Raw genomic sequence first — 20,366 nt, 5'->3', positions numbered from 1 at the left:
ACCACCATGTGGCAATGAAGAACTTTTGAACAATTGGTTCACAAGATTGGACTTAGTCACCTTAATGATGTAAGTTTACATAAGGGAAAAAAATAGAATATGTGATGAACAATATTGTATTAAAGAATACAGAATGTTGTGTACTCTTTTTCCTTCACTAGGTTTTTTTTTATTCCAAAGGGTTTTTCCTAATAAGATTTTTTCCTATTAAGGCTTTAACTATGCACATTCTCTTATCAATGGACACCACTCAAGGGGAGTGTTATGAATTAATGATTGTCCCTTGATTTGATACATTTACTCGTATGATTGATTGATTGATATGATTGATACTCATATGATTCATTACTCTTTATGTAAATAGTAAATATTTATATTAACAAAGTTGTTTTGTTTCCTTAATGGATTACATGTTATATCTATAAATAAGATTCTTCCTATTAATAATAACACACACAAAAATTATTCCCTATTCTCATTCTCTATTGTTTATTTTTTTCTTCTATTGTCTCTTCTTTTCTCTTCTCCCTATTATGCTTTATTTTATAACAATTTTGACTTATACTATTATTTAAAAGATAATTTAATATTTAATGAACATAAAATAAAACAAATGAATTACCATCTTATGTTCTATAATAATTATATTTGTCAAACAAAACAATATTGTATAAGTTACAAGAAGTTATGTAACTTCTGTATATACACCACACCATTGTATGCCCTTAATGTAAGAAATAATAGCTAAGTTAGGTTGATTCTCAATCTTTTCATTAAATGATTACTATCTTATTTTTCTCATTTAAGAAGACTGAAATATTTTCTTGATTCGGATAAACCATCTGAACAACTCTTTTCTCTTTCACTCTACCTCACATATCACACAAAGTAAAAAAAAAAAGAAGAAATATTAGCATCGAAATCTTCTTATTAAATTAATTGAATTGTCGTACAAGGGACTATAGTTGCTAAATGGTGGACACTTTTTCCATTGACTCAATTTAGAGTAGTTGGCTATTTCACTAACACTAATATTTGCTTAAGCGTGATAGTTTGGGTTAGGAGTTAATACCAATTTTTACCAAATATTTGGAAAGTTTATGGAATTTTTGGTCACTTTGCTAAAAGTCCAACGAAAACGATTTTGATGTAATGTGAGAATGATCTATTTAACAGGATAATCTTGTCTTCAATTTTACTGTCCATGAAATTATCAACAATTATAATGTCAAAATATTTGACCTAACCACTTAGATAATACACATAAATGCAAAATATTTATTATAAAATGTTAGTTGATTGGTTAGTGACTTTGTTCCCTTGAGAACACAGTCAAAATATTTAAGCATGTGTATTTCAAAATTAAGACCTACCAATGATTATGCTAATTTTCATGTATCCATAAAAATGAATTTGATGTTCCTCTATACCTTTTTAAAAAAATTTCATTTAATTTAATTGATATTTTCGAAAGTCAACATAATTTTATATACATTGTAATTACCAAGAAATTTCAGCAACTTAACTAATCAATTATATGGGAGGGATGTACGAAATTGTTTTAAAAATATGTCGAATTTTTAGTACCATCTTATACTTAAACTATTACTGACTTTCTTATACTTAAACTATTACTGACTTTCAAGAACTAATTTTATAAATTTTGTATCATTAATTATATTTCAATTTTTTAAAAATTTAAATTAAATTTTATTCAGACTAATAGCATAACAAAAAAACACATTCTGATTATTTGAATCAACTACCCGAACCCTTTAACGAGATAATGTAAAAAAAATTATAAGATAATGTGACAATGTCATTTTCCCTTTATCTATAACAATATATAAAGAGGATTCCATCTTTTGTGTCCACATTTTATAATATTGATTTTACCCTTAATTATTTAAAAATAATTTACTTTTAACAATTATTCTAAAAATCTCTTTTGTCTTAAACTATTATTTTAAAAACTTTTTTTTATATATATCTTATTTTTTTAATTTTACATTTAACAACTATTTTAAAAATTAATTATATATTTATTATTGATCTTAACTTAAATTTATTGAAAATAAAAAAATGCGAACACACAGGTATGATAGCACCTGTGTGTTCGCTAGTATATATATATATATATATATATATATATATATATATATATATATATATATATATATATATATATATATATATATAACAATATATAAAGGAGATTTCCCTTTTTGTGTCCACATTTCAAAATACCAATTTTACCCTTTAAATATAATAATTTATTAAATTTTTAAAAATTGACCGTTACTTTTACAAGTTTTTTATAAAATCGGTTATCTCTGCTTCTTCTCTTCTTCTTTATTTATCAATGGTTATTCTTTCATCTGTTATGATATATTTCACTTTTTAATAAATATACTTTTAGTTTATATATTAATTTAATAACATTATAATATTATCACCTACTAATTTAATATCATGCATATTTAAAAAATACATATACACAAACACTATAGCTATATACATATATATATATATATATATATATATATATATATATATATATATATATATTAAAATATTTCAAAAAGTCAACACAGCTACTCCTACTTCCTCATCTCCCTTTATTATGTACTCGCACGCACATATTTAAAAGAAAAATATATTTTGAGACTCTTATAAAAAATAATTTTAACAACTCTTTTTATTAATGTCGTAATAATGAAAAGTTCTAAATATTTATTTTTATTTATTTATTTATTTGTTATTATTATTATTATATTAATAAAAATGATTATTAATTGGTTGACTTTTTAAATATAAGTATGATATTTTAAAGACAGAGATGATGTGATGTTTTTATAGTAAAGAAGTTTGATACGTCGAAGAGATACTTCAACATATTTTAATAAAGGTTGATAAATTACTTATGTAAAAAAAATAGTATTTTATTATTTATTTTGATTAAAAATTAAAAATTAGTCTATTTTAATTCTATTTATAGAAAATTTGTCAAGTTTATTGAAAAGTTTTTTGTCAAAAAACTCGTTTTTATATACCGAATAAGGAAAATGAAAATGATATTTTAATAAGGTTGACAAAGTTCACATGACATATGTTTACTTTTTCTAAATTCTCCTTGTGTGGAACTACTCATGCATCACACTGCCAATTCATGATGAACAAACAATTTCAAATTGTGTCATACACTCCTCAAATGCATAAAATCATCATAATCCGTAATAGTCGCCCAAACATCCATATAGTCTACTAACATTTTTCATATAGCTTTAACAATTTTAAAATTGTGGAACCAACACAAAATATTCAATGCCTAGGGAAAAACAATGTTAATTGCATTTATTAAAGCAATGTATATGTTAATGACACATCTAATGGCAAATATAATCCTCGAAGTCCTTGAAGTGGCCAAATAAAGTTATTTTCTCATTCACTTCCTAATAAAATAAAGGTAGTAGAGAAAGTCAATCTCATGGACATGTCATATATAACTTCAAGCAAAGATAACCTATATTTTTTGGTTTTGTAAATGTTATCCATCAAGAATACAATGTTAAAAGTATCTAGCAATTTCACTAAATCGGGGTGGTTCCAAAAAAGTTCAGTCACAACATGTGAAAACTCATTATACCTACTCTAGTAATATAATTACCACACTCCAACAACAATATCAACTGTTGCATTTCAATCATCCTCTTTGTGATCTCTTGTATGAATATTGGACATTGTATAATTGCTTGATTGCTGTGAGATTTTCCTCATTGTTCTCTTTTAAAGTAAGTAATATGCTAGACAACTTTATTAGACTTTTGGTCATGTCAATATGCATGGAATACTCATTCAATTTTAATCTATCGGTACAGGAATGATCAACTAATGTATAAACCAATTCATGATTACAATTGTGACATAATAACTTTAAAACCCAACCTAACCCATTACGATTAGGTTTACCTCAAAATTTAAAGGAACAATCACACTTTCTTGTGACAGTTACCACTACAAGAAAATCGTGTATTGACGGCAATATCTGTCGGTAAATGATGACATCTGTCGATAAACGATAATTTTTGATAGGCAAAATTTCATTAGTAAACGACTTGTCTATAAAATTTATCGATGGATAGATCTGTCGGTAAATGATGTTCAACCCCTGTTTATTTTTCCTATACTTACCTCTAATTTAATAACCTAACAATACATAAGTTTCCCTTCCCTGTTGTCCGTTTGTCGTGTCAGACCCTAATGATTATTACAAAACCAAGACTAAAGGCCATCCTACCCACCCATTTAAGTAACTCACCTCGGGTCCCAAATACCCACATAAATACATTACAAAATAACAATGTCGTATCACTAGCTTTTCACACACATAAATCAAATTCTACTAGTCTCATTGTAAAAGGGAAAAAGGTAGCCTTCTTTAACCAATTCATCTTCATTTTCCTCATACCTCTTCACATTGGATTATTCCATCTTTCGACAATTGATACCTCATCGGACATTTTATTCCAATATTCCATCTCTCCATAGTCATTGCAAAACAACACAATAACTTTCAGTCTCAACACACATTAACATATAAACAACCATGATAATTGGAAAGTCTAGAAAGCAAATATACATTCCATATTGTAGAATTCGGAAGGAACATTTACATTTTCAATTATAGAAGCCAAAATATATATTTACATTTCAGATTAATCTGAAATGCATACATATATATATATATATATATATATATATATATGATTAAATATGCTCTAAATATTTATTTATAAATATATATATATATATAACAAACTTTATAAATAAAAATTTAGAAAAATTTAAAAAAAGTTGTGAATTAGCCTGCACTTTGTGATAAGGTGGGTTACAATTTTTAACCCATTTTTCAGTGATAGTAAACATGGCCCGACTCGTTTCTAGCAGGTCAAAGGCGAGGCGGGCCAACATAGTCAAGCTAACCCATTTTGCCACCGATAACCACCATCAAAACACACTACAAGAACAAACTCTTCATTTCTATTAATTTCAACAAAAGGGTAGTTGAGATTTTAGAAAAGAAAATAATATTTTGACACCTAAAAAATTTTACACCCATATGACATTATCTTTGACTCTCTTTTTCTTTGCAATGATAAAAGTGTAGTTTTTTTATGACCATTTTACTCATTATATGAGTTGTCAAATGGTTATTTTTTTGAGTCAAATAAATTTTTTTCTTTTAGAAATATGAGGTGTACGAAGAAAACATGGGTGCGAGTAGAAATGTCACGGATTATAAGAACAAAAAGAAGAAAATAAAATACTAGGGAGTTTTTTTTTTTCTAATAGTAAAGATATAAACAAGGGAAATGAAATTTTGACAAACGAATTTTTGATAAAATTACTAAATGGAGTATATTTTTATTTTTTTTATAAAAGTTACAAAAATAAAATAATTAAATTTTAATTTATTTTAACAAAAATAGTTATTTGACAATATTTGTCAAATCAAATTTTTTCAAAATATCATTTTCCTACAAAACATGATCCTTGTCCATCTTATAAAATCACTTAACCCTTCATTTTCCCCACACCTCATGTTGAATTTTTGCATGTAGGTAGAACATAAGGACACAAACGTGAACGATGATACATGTCCACTAACGTAGACAACTTAATTCCAACCTACCCTCTCCTAAACTTTCTCAAAATCTAATCAAATATATCAAATCAATCCATAAATATAAACCCAACCCAAGAACATTCCTCATCAAATGGAGGCCCTCTCTCTCTTCCTCACTCTAACAGCAACTCTCTCAGCCTATCTCCTCTGGTTTCTTCTCCTCGCCCGAACCCTAACCGGTCCAACACCCTTCCCCTTCCTCGGCAGCCTCCCGCAGCTTTTCCACAACCGCCACCGTGTCCATGACTGGATCGCCGCCAACCTCCGCGCCGCTGGCTCCTCCGCCACCTACCAAACGTGCATCATCCCCTTCCCCTTCTTGGCGCGCAGGCAAGGGTTCTACACCGTGACATGCCACCCCAAGAACCTCGAGCACGTCCTCCGCACGCGCTTCGACAACTACCCCAAGGGCCCCAGGTGGCACGCCGCCTTCCACGACCTCCTCGGCCACGGCATCTTCAACAGCGACGGCGACACCTGGCTCATGCAGCGTAAAACCGCGGCTCTCGAGTTCACCACACGCACTCTGAAACATGCCATGTCTCGGTGGGTTAACCGCTCCATCAAGAACCGGTTGTGGTGCATCATGGACAAAGCTGAGAAAGATAGGGTCTCCGTGGACCTACAAGACCTTCTCCTGCGCTTGACCTTTGATAATATCTGCGGACTCACCTTCGGTAAAGACCCTGAAACTCTTTCCCCCGACCTTCCCGAAAACCCCTTCGCCGTTGCTTTTGACACCGCCACTGAAGCCACCATGCACAGGTTGGTATAGTTATACACCTTTTCAAATTTTGATATACAAGCAATTACATTAATTATGTTGTTCTAGGTTACAATGCTCATAATGTTAAATGTACCTTTTGTTATGTTATGTTACAGGTTCCTCTACCCGGGTATAGTGTGGAGGTTCCAGAAGCTTCTGTGCATTGGATCCGAAAAGAGGTTAAAAGAGAGCCTCCGAGTGGTGGAAACCTACATGAACGACGCCGTTGCGGATCGCAGGGAAACTCCCTCCGACGACTTGCTCTCGCGTTTCATGAAGAAGCGTGACGCAGCCGGCAACCCCTTTTCTTCCGCCGCGCTTCAACGCATTGTCCTTAACTTCGTCCTCGCGGGCAGGGACACCTCATCGGTGGCCCTCACCTGGTTCTTCTGGCTCCTCATGAACCACCCTCACGTGGAGGAAAAGCTCATGCAAGAGATCACAACGGTTCTCTCCGACACGCGTGGTGGAGACCGCCGCCGGTGGACGGAGGACCCCCTTGACTTTGGTGAGGCGGACCGGCTGGTGTACCTGAAGGCGGCGCTGGCGGAGACGCTGCGTCTGTACCCGTCAGTGCCGCAGGACTTCAAGCAGGCCGTCGACGACGACGTGTTGCCGGACGGGACAGTGGTTCCGGCGGGGTCGACGGTGACGTACTCGATATACTCGGCTGGGAGGGTTGAGACTATTTGGGGCGAGGATTGCATGGACTTTAAACCGGAGAGGTGGCTTTCGGTTCGCGGGGACCGGTTCGAACCGCCAAAAGATGGGTTCAAGTTCGTGGCTTTCAACGCTGGACCGAGAACTTGTTTGGGCAAGGACTTAGCTTACCTCCAGATGAAATCAGTGGCCGCCGCGGTGCTCTTGCGTTACCGGCTATCGCTGGTTCCCGGTCACCGGGTGGAGCAGAAGATGTCACTCACTCTGTTCATGAAGAATGGGCTCAAGGTGTTCTTGCATCCACGTAAGCTCCAAGGAGGGCCAGGTGTTCCCACGTCATCATAAAACGACGTTGTTTTCGTCATTGTACTGCATGTATCCACCGAGTATGGGACATTGAATGTGTATATGTATTTTTGTATTTGGAATTTGGGTGGTGTATTTGTATTTTGTGTACTATTAGTGAAAAAAATAGTACTGTTTATCATTTGTGCGTCATTTATATTTCTTTGTTGAGAAAATAATAATAAAGAGATTATGTTCCAAAACTTTCTTCTCTTGTGCTGATATATAGTAAACTTGTAGGAATATAAAGTTTTAAATGTGAGTTTATGATTGGAAAGTATATTTAGATATAAGTTTTAATTACATTTAACTAAAAAATAATGATTGACCATACCTATAAAGTATTTATAAAGTAGAGAATTGTTTCATGTTGTGCTACTTATCAAGTTTTGAGAGTAAGATGCAGAGTGGGTAAGTGTGAGAAGTAAGAACATTTGTTAATGAAATGATATTTTTTATGCGAACGAAAAACTTATAATATATTGTTTTTAAAAATTATTCTTAAGTGTTTCGAATTTATTGACCTAAGGTGACTTTTTAAAAAAGTAAGATGGGGTCTTAAAAGTATATAACAATACAATTGATATATTTTTGGCAATTATAAATTTGTAAAAATGAAAGTGTTGTCAATTTAAAATTTTACTAGTAAACATAAAGAATGAAAATGTGTGAAAAGGTAGTGTTTAAGTCATAAGGATTAGATTGTTACAAATAAGATAACTTACAATTAATTGATTAATTGGTGATATTTAGTGTAAGGGCTTAAAAGTTGAGAACAACACAGTTGATATATTTTTGACAATTAAATTTGAGAAAATGAAAGAGTTGGCAATTTGAAATTTTAATAGTGAAAAGGTAATGTTTAGGTTTCAAGGGTAAGATTGTACCATATAAGTCAAAGTTACAATTAAATTAAATTGTGATATTTTAATGTATTATCTTATATATAAGAAGAGTCGGTTGTTGTACTCTTATTATTAACTACCACAGATTATACACAGTATGATCATTATAAATATTTTTAAATTACCACAAATCTATTTATCTAATTATCAAAAAAATGAAAAATAGTGATTATATAAGATTATTTTTTTATTTTTATAATCATAATAAAATCTTATGTGATAAATTGACATGTTTATAAATTTTTTAAATGATCATTAAATTTATAGTTATTAACATTATATTGAAATTATGTTAAAATCATGTTAAAAATAATAAAATGTCTTTCAAATTATTAACATGTATTTAAGAGTATGTATATATGTGTCAGGACATAGAACATGTCATTGATATAACGTATCCGAACTTTATAGGTTAGAGACATATAAAATTTATTTTATTCTAAAGTATAAGTGTACTATGATTTTGTAATTTAAAAGTAAACATAAAAAAATGTGTGAAGTCCACTAAAGAGACAAAGATCAATGTCAGACCTTTATAAACATAAGCAAAAATACCAATTTAGTTTTATGATCAATCTTTTTAATCTATAATTTTCTTTATAATTATGGTTAGTAAACTTATTCTTTTTTCATAGATGTAATTAATCACATTTTAAGAATGAAATATTTCTCATAAATTTCCCTCATTAACAAATTGCATAGTAATAGTACCTTTTTAGAATTTATACCTCAAAATGACAAATTTTATATTAAAAAAATCCATAATGAACAAAAAACTTGCAATCTGCATTATCTTATATCAAAATCAAGCACCAATCAAATATGGTTATATTTTTTCCTACCAAATATTATACTAAAAAAAAACCTTAAGCAAAAGGAGAATCAATCAATGCAATATAACAGAAAAAAAAAACAAGGAGATTATGCAAAGAGGAAACAGTAAATCCCATGCAGACGTTACTACAATTAAGTTGTCATCATTGCTATGACATTATTTCAAAATACGACCTGAACTATGAAGCTTTATGACCTATGAAAAGAAACAAACTCTACCAAATCTCCTCTCCTTTTACTTGTGAGCAACCTTGATGCCGAAAATCTATGTTGAGATTCTGATTTCCATACCCAGCTGCTACATTGAACAAGGGAGACACATAAAAATCCGAAGGAAGATGAGTCTCTCTAGGGAAGAAACTATCATTGAAGTGCACATTATCTGGGTATTGCAGAGAATACACAACATCACTCTCATCCACATCATCAACATTCATGTTCCAGTGATCCAAATACGAGGTTGGACACATCTTAGAGTGCTTAGAGGCCTCAACATTCTCAGTGAAAATTTGTTGCATCAAGAGTGGTTCATTACCGAAAGGTTCATAGAACACATGATTCAAAGGTAACACATGATTCAAAGGTACCTTTGAATCCTGTGAGGGTGTTGGGGCAGTGACAACAACAGGTGTAGGGTTTGTGGTGATCACGGTCTTGCTTTTGATGTAGTCTTCGAGTATCGAAGAATGTGGTTTTCCGTTAGATGTTTTTGTTTTCTTGTGCTTTCTCTTTGAATTCTGTCTCCTTTTGGTGGCATTCCAGTGGTTCTTTATGGCATTTTCTGATCTTCCTGGAAGGCATTTTGCCATCTCGCACCATCGATTTCCGAGCCTCGCATGCATGTCTACCACTATTCTCTCTTCTTCTTCAGTCCAACTATCTTTCTGGTAAAGGTTCAGTTTCAAGAACAGTACATAACAATACATGTTACAAGTGAAACAAAAAACCAATAAAATGAAAACTTATATGAAAAACTGAAAAATGCATTAGGGAACTATAGTTATGCACCATCATAAGAATGAATGCTAACCTAAATAGATGATAGTGTTAAGATTTCGTCTCATTAGTTAATTACAAAAAAATAAGAAAACTTTAATCAACCTTGTTCAAATTGGTAAAACACATGCTTGTATATACTCAGATGCTGATTTGCCTGTGTTTTCATTTCTAGGGTATTTCAAATTTTAAATTGTATGGAAATGACAAAAGAATTTTGTATGGTTTAAAACATTAAAAAATGTAGTTAATTTTTAAAAAGAAAAATCTAGTGTCATCAACTTTCTTTCTCTATGGAAACATTATATTTTGATAGGTTGAATTTTTTTATTTTTATTTTTTTGCGATTATAAGTTAGAAGGTAAAACAAATGTACAAATATAGAGTATACATATAATATGTCATTGGCAAATCAAGAGTACGTTAATTATGTAATACCAAAAATTTAACGGTGAATTAATAATGTATAATTTAACGGTGACAAATGTATACATATAATACTGACGTAATTATGTATAATGGTGAATTAATAAAATTTAACTAACATATTTAGATTACAAATACCAAAAATTGAATTGAATAAATTTACAATTCATTATGTAATAAATTATAGTTAGTAATTCACACTTTGTATTTATTTATATAATTTATGGTTTATTATATTGTTTATAATTATATAATAATTTTAAATCATACAGTTTAAAAGTATATAATTTACCACTAACTAATATAAATATTACAACTTATGGCTATATAAAGTGATTTTAAATTAAAACTTCTTATATAATTTAAAATTTATTATAAATTTAAATAATTATAATATATAAATTCTAAGAAAATTATCTGGTAAAACTTATATAAAGTTCTAAATATAGATTATACATTATATATTATACATTATATATTGTGACATTAAAATAATACAATTTAAAATTCAAATTCAAATTAAAAGATAAAAAAATAGATAATCTCCCTTAACTTTATCCCTTTTATAAATAGGTACTTTAATGTTTAATTTATTTTAATTGATATTCAAAATCCATCACATTTACTAAAAGATAGGTTGAACTTTAATTTTAATTCAATTGATCCTTGAAATTAATTTTTTTCTTTTAAATAAATACCTTAAACTTTTAATTTCATTATAACTAACCTTTAAAACTTATCTAACTTTTACAAGTAGTTTTTTTTTTAATTAAGTATAAGTAAATCATTTACATGAAATACCATTAATTTTTAATTTTTCTTCTTCGCTTTAATATAATTCATTTTTTATAAATTTAAATATAAAACAAATATTTTAAGATCTCTTTAAATTTTGCAACTTTTTTTAAATTCATTGTAATTTTTAATTGATTTTTAAAATATTTTACTTTGATTTAATTTTTTATTATATTTACAATGTTATCATCAAAAGATAAGTTTAAAGTTTGAATCATAAGATTTAGAATCTATATATCCTAAATTAATAGAAGTATCAACAACATTCAAATTCAAAATTTTAAATATACAAGTAGAAGTATCAACAGTATTCAAATTCAAAATTTTAAATAAATTAATAGAAGTATGAACAGTATTCAAACAAATAAATGTATTAATAAGACAACTGTTTATACTATTGCTCATTTTAAATTATCTTTTTCAGAAAATTGTTAATAGAAGTTTGATAACTTCTACTAAGGATTAATTAGAAAAGAAATTAAAATGCTAGATGTTCCCTATAGAAATGATAAAATTTAAGAAGTAATTAGAATAAAATTCAAATTCGAAGACACTTATTTATAAATGAGACGAAGTTTGAAAATCAATTGAAAAAAATTTAAAATTTAAGATACTGACTTGTAAAAGAAATCAAATTTAGCATGATATATAAAAATATTTGTTTTCTCTACAAAATAACATGAAAAACCATTATAAAAAATATGAATTTCTTTGCATAATTATATTGATTCACCATATCTGATGTGAACAAGAATAATGCACATCTTGATAGATGAAGGTTATTTGTTCAGATCTTGAAAGATATGTTGTGTTAAGATTTATAGTAGTGATATATACATAAACACATTATTAATAAAAGTCTATTGAAAGAAAAATATTTTTTATCTTTGTTTTCTTATATTATATCTTCTATAACAAATATTTTACTTTTTCTTCTTTTATCTAAATGTAGATCAACATTTTGGATGTGTATTAGACAATATCTTAGAAATTCCCACTGAGGAGGAGAATATCATCTTTTGACAACAGTTTAAAAATCCAAAAAAAAAAAAAAATCTTGATAAAAAAAATGTCAAAATATCAATGTTTTTATCTTGTTAATCTCTCTAAGATACTAGTTTAAATTTAAAATTATTATAAAGCTATCAAATTATAATATCATAACTATAAAAGAAACTTAATATCATAGTCTTGTAATACTAAAAATTAGAAATAAAATATAAATCTATAGTTTCTTAATATTTAGAGTACATATCAAAGTTCAGATAAAATATTTATGAATAGAATAAAACAAAAATATAATATATTGCAGGTTTTTCTATTATTATTATTTAAAAAAAAAGTTAAAATGATCCTGTACTTGAACTAGTTTTGAACCTATTCTCATTTTATAATTCAAAAACATAATCGAGAAAATCCTAAACCATACTCAAATTCTCAAGATGAAGAGGATGAGTGTAAGTACAGAAAAAAGACCATAAAAAACTGTATCAAATTCAGATGCACCAACCTTAATGTGTTATTAGATAGGGTGAACAAGATTCATTCTAATACAACTAATCTTAGGATGTAAAGTGTTGCAGTAACAAACCTTAATATCAGGACGCAAATGATTGTTCCATCTTTCTCGACATTGTTTGCCAACTCTTCCCTCCAACTTCTCAGCTATTTCAGCCCATTTTTTATCACCATGTTGTTTCACCAACCTTATCAATTTCCTGCAGTTATACCAAATAAACCTCAGAATTTATCAGACCAAACATTTGAAAAACACAGCTATTGTCCTAATTTATCCAACCTGTCCTCTTCCTTATTCCACTGTCCTTTGATCCAAGACACAGAACATTGTTTCTTTCTTCTCCTTCCCACCACTTTCGTGTTCTTACATGAAACTTGCATATCATCCAGACACAGTGTAAGGTTTTGGTTGTTCTTTGCCTGTTGTTGTTGTTGATGATGATGAGGAGGGAAGTGGCCAAATAAGAATTGATCTGTGTCTGTGGATGTCAAAACAGGGTTCATAACATCACAACCATAAATTTGAAAGCCATTTCCACCATGACTTTCTCCTCTTAACACAGTATCCATCAAGAGGAGAATAAATCAAAAGGGAAAGTATTGTTTATTGTGGGAAGGTGTAGGGTTTTCTGTTAGGTGAAATTAGGGTTCACAAATACTGAAGCTTAAGCCAAACACTGTAATAAGCAACTGAATTATAATAGCCATTAATTGTGTGCCTTTATGCAAGGGTCAGGAATGAATTTTTATAGTGTAACTCCTCAAATTCATTATGGACTAATTAAAAGTGTGGACAGAGGGATTAGTGGATGCTGATAGTCCATGATGTTTAATTTTAATTTATTGGATTTAACTCATATTTAATTATTACTTAATACAATTTTAATATACTACTTAATTGCATTTACATATATTTCAGTTAATTTTCAATTATGGGTCATTTATTGCATAATTTTTTTTTAAAAAATTCTGGTTTAAAATCTTTTAATGTGGCATATTATGGATTCTGGATAAATACAAGTATTTAGGAAGAAATAAATTAGGAAAAGTCTATGTTTTTTGTTTCTTCTTTCTTTCTCTATCATAATTCTCTTCTGGTAGTTCTAAGGTCACCGAAAAGGATTATATTATTAAAAATCATATAAAAAAAATATAAAGAGTCTATTTTTATGGATCGAATAAACATTTTTATCACTTCAACATCTTTAAAACCCAATTATATTTATGTTACACCTTCCTATATACTTTTTTAGGGTGGGTAATGGAATTTATTTGTCACATTCCTTCATTGTCATCCATAATTTTATTTCCTATCCAAATTAAAATATTATAGTTAATTAAAAAAACACATATTCCTCTTCCTTTGCGCAATTATTGTTAAAAATTCCCAAAAAGACCTTTTTAGATGCTTGGCAGTCTAACAGATAGTTTTAGAAACAAAAATCTAGATCAAATAATTTAGAAGCAATGGATCTCAATATAAAATTTTTCTATATAACTATTACATGGAGGACAATGCAAAACATGTTTAACAGAATCAAAATTCAGAATCAGTGGTCAAATAATAGATTGACTGAAATTTCTGGGATGAAATCACACCGAATAATATAGCATCTTCCACCTTTAGGGAGATGATAATGTTAAACTCACAAGAAGATTTTCTAAAGAGGAAATTAATGAGGCCTTTTGGAATTGTGAGAGTAGTAAAAGTCCAAAACCTGATGGGTTCAACTTCAGTTTCGTAAAATATTTCTGGGATATTATTAAAGAGGATGTGGTAAAAGAAGTAAATAATTTCCACAAGTAATGCATCACTCATTACCCTCGTACCTAAGTAGACAATCCTTAAGAACTAAATGAGTATAGGCATATATCGTTAGTAATGTGTACAAGGTAATATAAAAAATTCTATGAAAGAGACGAAAAGTACTTCAAAAGATTATAGATAAAAATCAATCTGCTTTCACCAAGAGTATAGGACTATTTCATAATGTAATTATAATGAAGTGGTGGATGAAATTAGAAGAAAAAATCAAAGGGAGATCACAGTAAAAATAGATTTTGAGAAGTCAAATGATTTAGTAAATTGGGACTTTTTTATATTACATGTTGGAAAGACTAGGTTTTTGTCCGATTAGGTGAATTAAAGGTTGTCTAGAATCTACCTCAACATTCATATTGGTTAATGGGAGTCCAAGAGAAGAATTTACTCTAACCAAAGGACTAACTCCATTTTTATTTCTGATTGTGGCTGAAGGGTTAACAAGACTAATGAGGCAAGTCATAAAAACAAGCTAAAAGGGATAAGGGTCTGGGAAGAAATGAAATAGAGGTGAACATGTTGTTTGTCGATGATACTTTTTTTGTTTGTGTTAGGTTCAAACACAAAATATTTTGGTTTTCAAGAACATTCTTTGTTTTTTTGAATTAGCATAAGGGCTAAATGTTAAGTTATATAAATCTAAGTTGGGAGTTTATCATTATACTCTAGATAAATTTTCAATTATGTTGAATTGTAGCAAAATGGCGATCTCTTTCACATACCTAGGAATGTCATTATAGGCGAGTCATAGGAAATATCAGTTCTGGAATTATATGATTCAAAAGATCAAAAGGAAACTTAATAAGTAGATAGGAAAATATTTATCCTTTGCGAGCATAATCACATTGATAAAATTAGTTATTACATAATTCTTCTTGTCCCTTTTTAAGATGTCATTAAAAGTGAGGAATGAAATCAAAATAATTCAACGAGAGTTTATTTGGGGTTGATGATAGTGGTAGAAAATTGCAGGGTAAGCTGGGAAAACTTATATAAACCTAGAGAAAATGGTGGATTAGGTGTGAGACTTGTAAGCATTTAATCTAGCTTTATTAAGTAAATGGAAATGAAGACTAGACAAAGAAAAATACAATATGCGGAAAGAGATTTTAGAGTCAAAGTATGATTCTTAGAGAAGTTTAAACAATAAAAAATGAGAATAAATATGAATCATTGTGGTGGAGAGATCTTAGAAAAGTATGTGAGAAGGGGCAAAAAGAGAATTGGTTTAATAAAAATATTTCTTGGTGTAGAGAAAAAAGAAATCTTATTCAGTTTTAGAAAATTACTTGGCTTAGCGAAGTCCCTATGTTAAAAAAGTATCCAAGAATGTATTCTAATTCCACCATCGAGAAGGCTAAATTAGGGGAGGTTGGAAAATAGAATAAGGAATCTTGGGAATGAGAATTTCAGTAGCAAAAAGATTTGTTTGAATGGGATAAAGTTAAGGTAGCTAACTTTACGTATGAGCCGAAATAGTGTATGTATAAGGGTAAAAAAGATGAATGGAAGTGGAAGGATAGTGAGACTAATATATTTACGTTGAAATTAGCATACACTAAAATTAGAAATAGAATAATTAGGAAAAATGATGATATTTTTGAACATTTTTGGAATATTAAAGCTTTGTCACCCACTTTACACTTTGCATTTAAACTACCTAGTAATAGTGTTGTAACTCATGACAACTTGTCCAAAAGAGGGGTTGATTAGATGTAATCAATACACCACCTATTCTTTGATTGTACGACAACATGAAACATATGGAAGTTATGCAATAAATGGGTTGGCATTGTCACGACACACTAAAATATACCAAAAAAACACTTCCAACAATTTACCTTGTTAGGGATAAACAATAAAGGGAACACAACTTCAAAATGCATGTAGGTATCTATTGTATGGTTTATATGGACTCATAAGAGCAACATAATCTTTAAGAACAATGAAAAAGATATGGAGGACGTGTTTAACTTAGCCCAAGTTAAGGGTTGGATTTGGATTACAAATAAATACCAAAAGCAAAGTTTTCATACTTAGATTGGTGTTTATGTCCATTTATTTGCATAAGATCCTTAAGCTTTTAGTTCTTGGTTTCTTTTTGCAAATACATGAACTAAGCTTCCTCTAAGACTATTGTGATGTTAGGCCCAAGGTTGGTTAGGCCCTTTGGAATATAACTGATATGAGTAATGGAAGTGGACTATTTTAAATGATCATCATTTGGGAGATCCAAAGGGGAATTTGGAAGGTTGATCATCAAGTGAAAGACATTAAAGACACAGTAAAGATGGAAAGAAACAGAGAGGCGAGGCGAGAATGATAAAAGAGGCGAGGCGAGAATGATAAAAGGATCCTTCGAGACAGGAAAAAGGCAAATCATAACTTAGAATGCTTTGATCAATCAAATTCCTACCTTTTAGCTAGAACAACTATTTAGTCTAGTGTGTTTATAGTTTGTCGCAATTGTAGATATGATTATAAATTTTCTAAAGTCTTTCTAAGACACTTGAAGGTTTCAAATTTGCAAATATGTGTAGTGTAGCAGGAATGGAAGCAAAGAAAACCCAAATGTAGTGGTTCAAAATAAAGGAAGCAAAACCTAGAAGATTTACTCAACAAGAAATGTTACATGATTGAAAAGAAAACCTAAACCTTTTTAGTTAATTATCATAAGACCTAGACATGATATTTTTAGGATCAAAGATAGCACACATAAGTTAGCTCATCATCTCAACAAGTGTGCTTATTTGTTATTCTTACATTTCTATCATGAGTCTCTTTGTTTGTAAATCCTTGTTCATGTATCTTTTAGTGTTGTATAAGACAGTTCAGTCTAGACCAAAGATCGAGATGATTGGGCCCCTATCAAAGGTTAATTTGATCTGAAGTTTAGGTTTTCAAACTGATTTTTGCTTATATGTCCAATATTACATTTAAAAAATTAATATTTCTTCATGTTTAATTAAATCTCATGGGTTAGCCTTGACCCATGAATTTTGTGGATATTTTGACCTTGTTAACTTTTTTAATAAGGGATTTTTTTGTCCTCGTGGGATTTTTTGTCTCCGGTCAATGTGAGTGGACCAAATTGACAACTCTACACTCACTAATTGCCCTCATTTACTAATTGTATAATATCAAAAATAATATTCTTAGTTTCTATAGCTTCTTTCCATAAAAAAAATAAGCTAAAAGATTTGGCCATCTTTATTCATTGTGAAATTTGATTAGCTGTCATATGACAATGTTAATTATTTTCTCTTGTACATTACTAGTTTTTGTACCCATGCAACATTTTTTAAATATAATTTATTTGGTTATTATAAATAAACTTAAGTTTTTAACACAATGGCAAAAAACAAAGTTACGAATAATAAAAGTTATAAAAGTAATGACCAATGAGTGGTATAGAATGATATCTATGTTGGAAGAATGGTGACTTTTTAATTTGTGAAGTGTGTAATTCATAAAGATATTGTGGCATCCAGGTGATGTAATCAATTCAAAACATAAACAAATAAGTCTTTAAAAAAAATATGATAAACATTGAATACCATTTTCATTAGTAAACAAAAGGGGTTCATCATTCATAATGTGCAGTCTAAATAAGACAACCACCACCATTAATGCGATCTAAATTTTTCATCATTGTAGTTAATTTCAATAAGTATATCTACGTCAATGTTAATTATTTTCTCTTTTACATTATATACATTCTTTAAAATTATGAACTGATCACAATGAAATTGTGTTTATATATGTATTTATGTTAAGAGGTAAGATTTACACTCAAATTTGAAGAATTAACACAAAATGCATATACACAAGGAATTCCTCCACCAAATGAATTAGATGTTTGGTGTGATGTAGTTGGAACCAAGAATGGGAAGATATATGGTCTTGTAATGGAATCTACGGTGATTGGAAGTAGGTCTTATTATCATGGTGAATCTTCTTCCTCAAATGGGTGGATACATAGTCAAGAGAGATATGGAAGTAGTTAAGTAAGAAAGAGATTAGTTTTGAATAAAAATTGTAAAAATTGATAAGTTGTTTGAAGAAAATAATACAATGATTCGACAATGGATGAATAGTATTAACGTCAGTCCATGTCACTAATTAAGTTTTAAGGAAATTGAAGATGAGGATGAGACACAACCACCTAGTCCTTGTCAAGGTAATTTTGTTATATTATTTATATATTTTTAAATTTCAATCTCTGATACTTTTTAATGTTTGTTGACAAGTAGATGATAATTTTGTTTGAAGCAAATGTTGAAGGTGTTTTAAGAGGAACTATGACTAGTTTTGACATAATAATGATTTTGCTTAGATTTTTTAGTTTTTCCTTATATAGGTTGCAAAAAGAAATTTGAACAATCTTATATGATAACAATGAATTAGTAGTCATTTATTTGTTGCATTAATTTGAAATTTCTCCCATGGTTAATGTTATTTGTTAGATCTATCTCTTAGTTATTCCTTAGGCATACTTAAAATGTTTAGTGAGAGTTACTGATAACGTTGTTTTCTACCTTTTGTTGATGTTAAGTTTCGTAAATAAAATCAACTCCTACATAACTTTTATCTTGTTTAATCCTCTTGTTTATGTTGTTTTTGCGTTGTTTCGTATTTAGTTGTTTTATATTTTTTTTACTTCTAATCTCTATTATGAGTATATAAAATAAAATAATAGGAAGCAATTCTAGTGGAAGAAAACAAGCTAAAGCTCAAGGAAGCATGATTGGATATGAAAGATTGACTTTTACATAAATAATCATGTCGAAGGGCACCGAGATCAAGTCCAACACTGCAAACATGGAGAAAGGATTCACCTATATGTATATACTGCCTTGGACCACCCTTGGAAGGCCAAAAAACAACCATTGGGCGCTAGGGTTACTCGTTGGGCGATCTGGTGGCTCGCTGGCGAAAATGACAAACCAGAACTGCAATATTCGAGTCGCTGGGCAAAAATATAGCTCGCCCAGCGAGTTACATGTCTGGGAACGTCGATTTTAGGCCTCGCTGGGCGAGAATGAGGCCGTTGGGCGAGAATATCGACCCCAATACGTGAATATGGTTATTTAATCATGTTTATACGAGAGTATTAGGGGATTCCTCATTTTGCACGAAGAGAAACACCTTGGGTGCTTGGGAGATGCTCTTGGAGGCTATTAGGGGTGTTGGGAAACTCTCCCTTTTTCTTCTTGGGATTCCTTCTTCATCCATGGAGGTTTTTCCCCTTTTGGGTTAGAGAGGTTGATGGGCTACGAAATTGAAGGTGGAGATGCGAATGGGAGGCGCAATTGAACCATAGAGCAGTATTCAAGAACCTTGGGAGAGGTATTGTTTCTACTTTATGGTTCCAATTTCTTTCCTATTCTAAAAATTTTGTAAAACCCTAGGTTCTCCACCATGGAGAGCAATTTCTATTTGTTGAGATTAGATGTAAAACGTTGAATTCTTGTATAAAATTGTGTTGTTAATTTATATGCTTTTCCAATTCATGTTAGTATTTGATTTCCATGCTTAATGTTTGATGTGGATTTTTCCCAAGCTTGATTTGTGATTTTTGATTTTTGAGGTGTTGGGAAACATCTTTAGAAT

The 20,366-nt window shown here is 30.0% G+C and overlaps 2 protein-coding genes across 2 annotated transcripts; one reads left to right on the top strand and one right to left on the bottom strand.

The window, feature by feature from the left end:
- The first annotated feature begins 5,764 nt into the window (after positions 1–5,764).
- On the top strand, positions 5,765–7,660 carry CYP86A1 (cytochrome P450, family 86, subfamily A, polypeptide 1). The gene is made up of 2 exons (XM_028083294.2): positions 5,765–6,451; positions 6,569–7,660. Exons 1-2 carry the CDS (start codon positions 5,778–5,780, stop codon positions 7,455–7,457), a joined length of 1,563 nt encoding a protein of 520 aa, XP_027939095.1. The 5' UTR covers positions 5,765–5,777; the 3' UTR covers positions 7,458–7,660.
- Positions 7,661–9,381: 1,721 nt separating this feature from the next.
- On the bottom strand, positions 9,382–13,501 carry LOC114195063 (transcription factor MYB64-like). The gene is made up of 3 exons (XM_028085459.2): positions 13,212–13,501; positions 13,005–13,131; positions 9,382–10,080 (listed from the first exon to the last, which is right to left on the bottom strand). Exons 1-3 carry the CDS (start codon positions 13,499–13,501, stop codon positions 9,412–9,414), a joined length of 1,086 nt encoding a protein of 361 aa, XP_027941260.1. The 3' UTR covers positions 9,382–9,411.
- Between the last annotated feature and the right edge of the window lie 6,865 nt (positions 13,502–20,366).

This window comes from Vigna unguiculata, chromosome 8 (assembly GCF_037176805.1).
Source record: "Vigna unguiculata cultivar grain cowpea cultivar isolate G323 ecotype 2 chromosome 8, ASM3717680v1, whole genome shotgun sequence".
NCBI classification, from domain to species: Eukaryota; Viridiplantae; Streptophyta; class Magnoliopsida; order Fabales; family Fabaceae; genus Vigna; species Vigna unguiculata.
This window is presented reverse-complemented; position numbering and strand designations above follow the sequence as displayed.

Coding starts and splice junctions, on each gene's coding strand:
- CYP86A1 (XM_028083294.2), top strand. CDS start 5,778: ATGGAGGCCCTCTCTCTCTTCCTCACTCTAACAGCAACTCTCTCAGCC. Junction 6,452..6,568: donor ACTGAAGCCACCATGCACAG/GTTGGTATAGTT, acceptor GTTATGTTACAG/GTTCCTCTACCCGGGTATAG.
- LOC114195063 (XM_028085459.2), bottom strand. CDS start 13,501: ATGGATACTGTGTTAAGAGGAGAAAGTCATGGTGGAAATGGCTTTCAA. Junction 13,132..13,211: donor TGGAATAAGGAAGAGGACAG/GTTGGATAAATT, acceptor GTATAACTGCAG/GAAATTGATAAGGTTGGTGA. Junction 10,081..13,004: donor ATTTGCGTCCTGATATTAAG/GTTTGTTACTGC, acceptor AACCTTTACCAG/AAAGATAGTTGGACTGAAGA.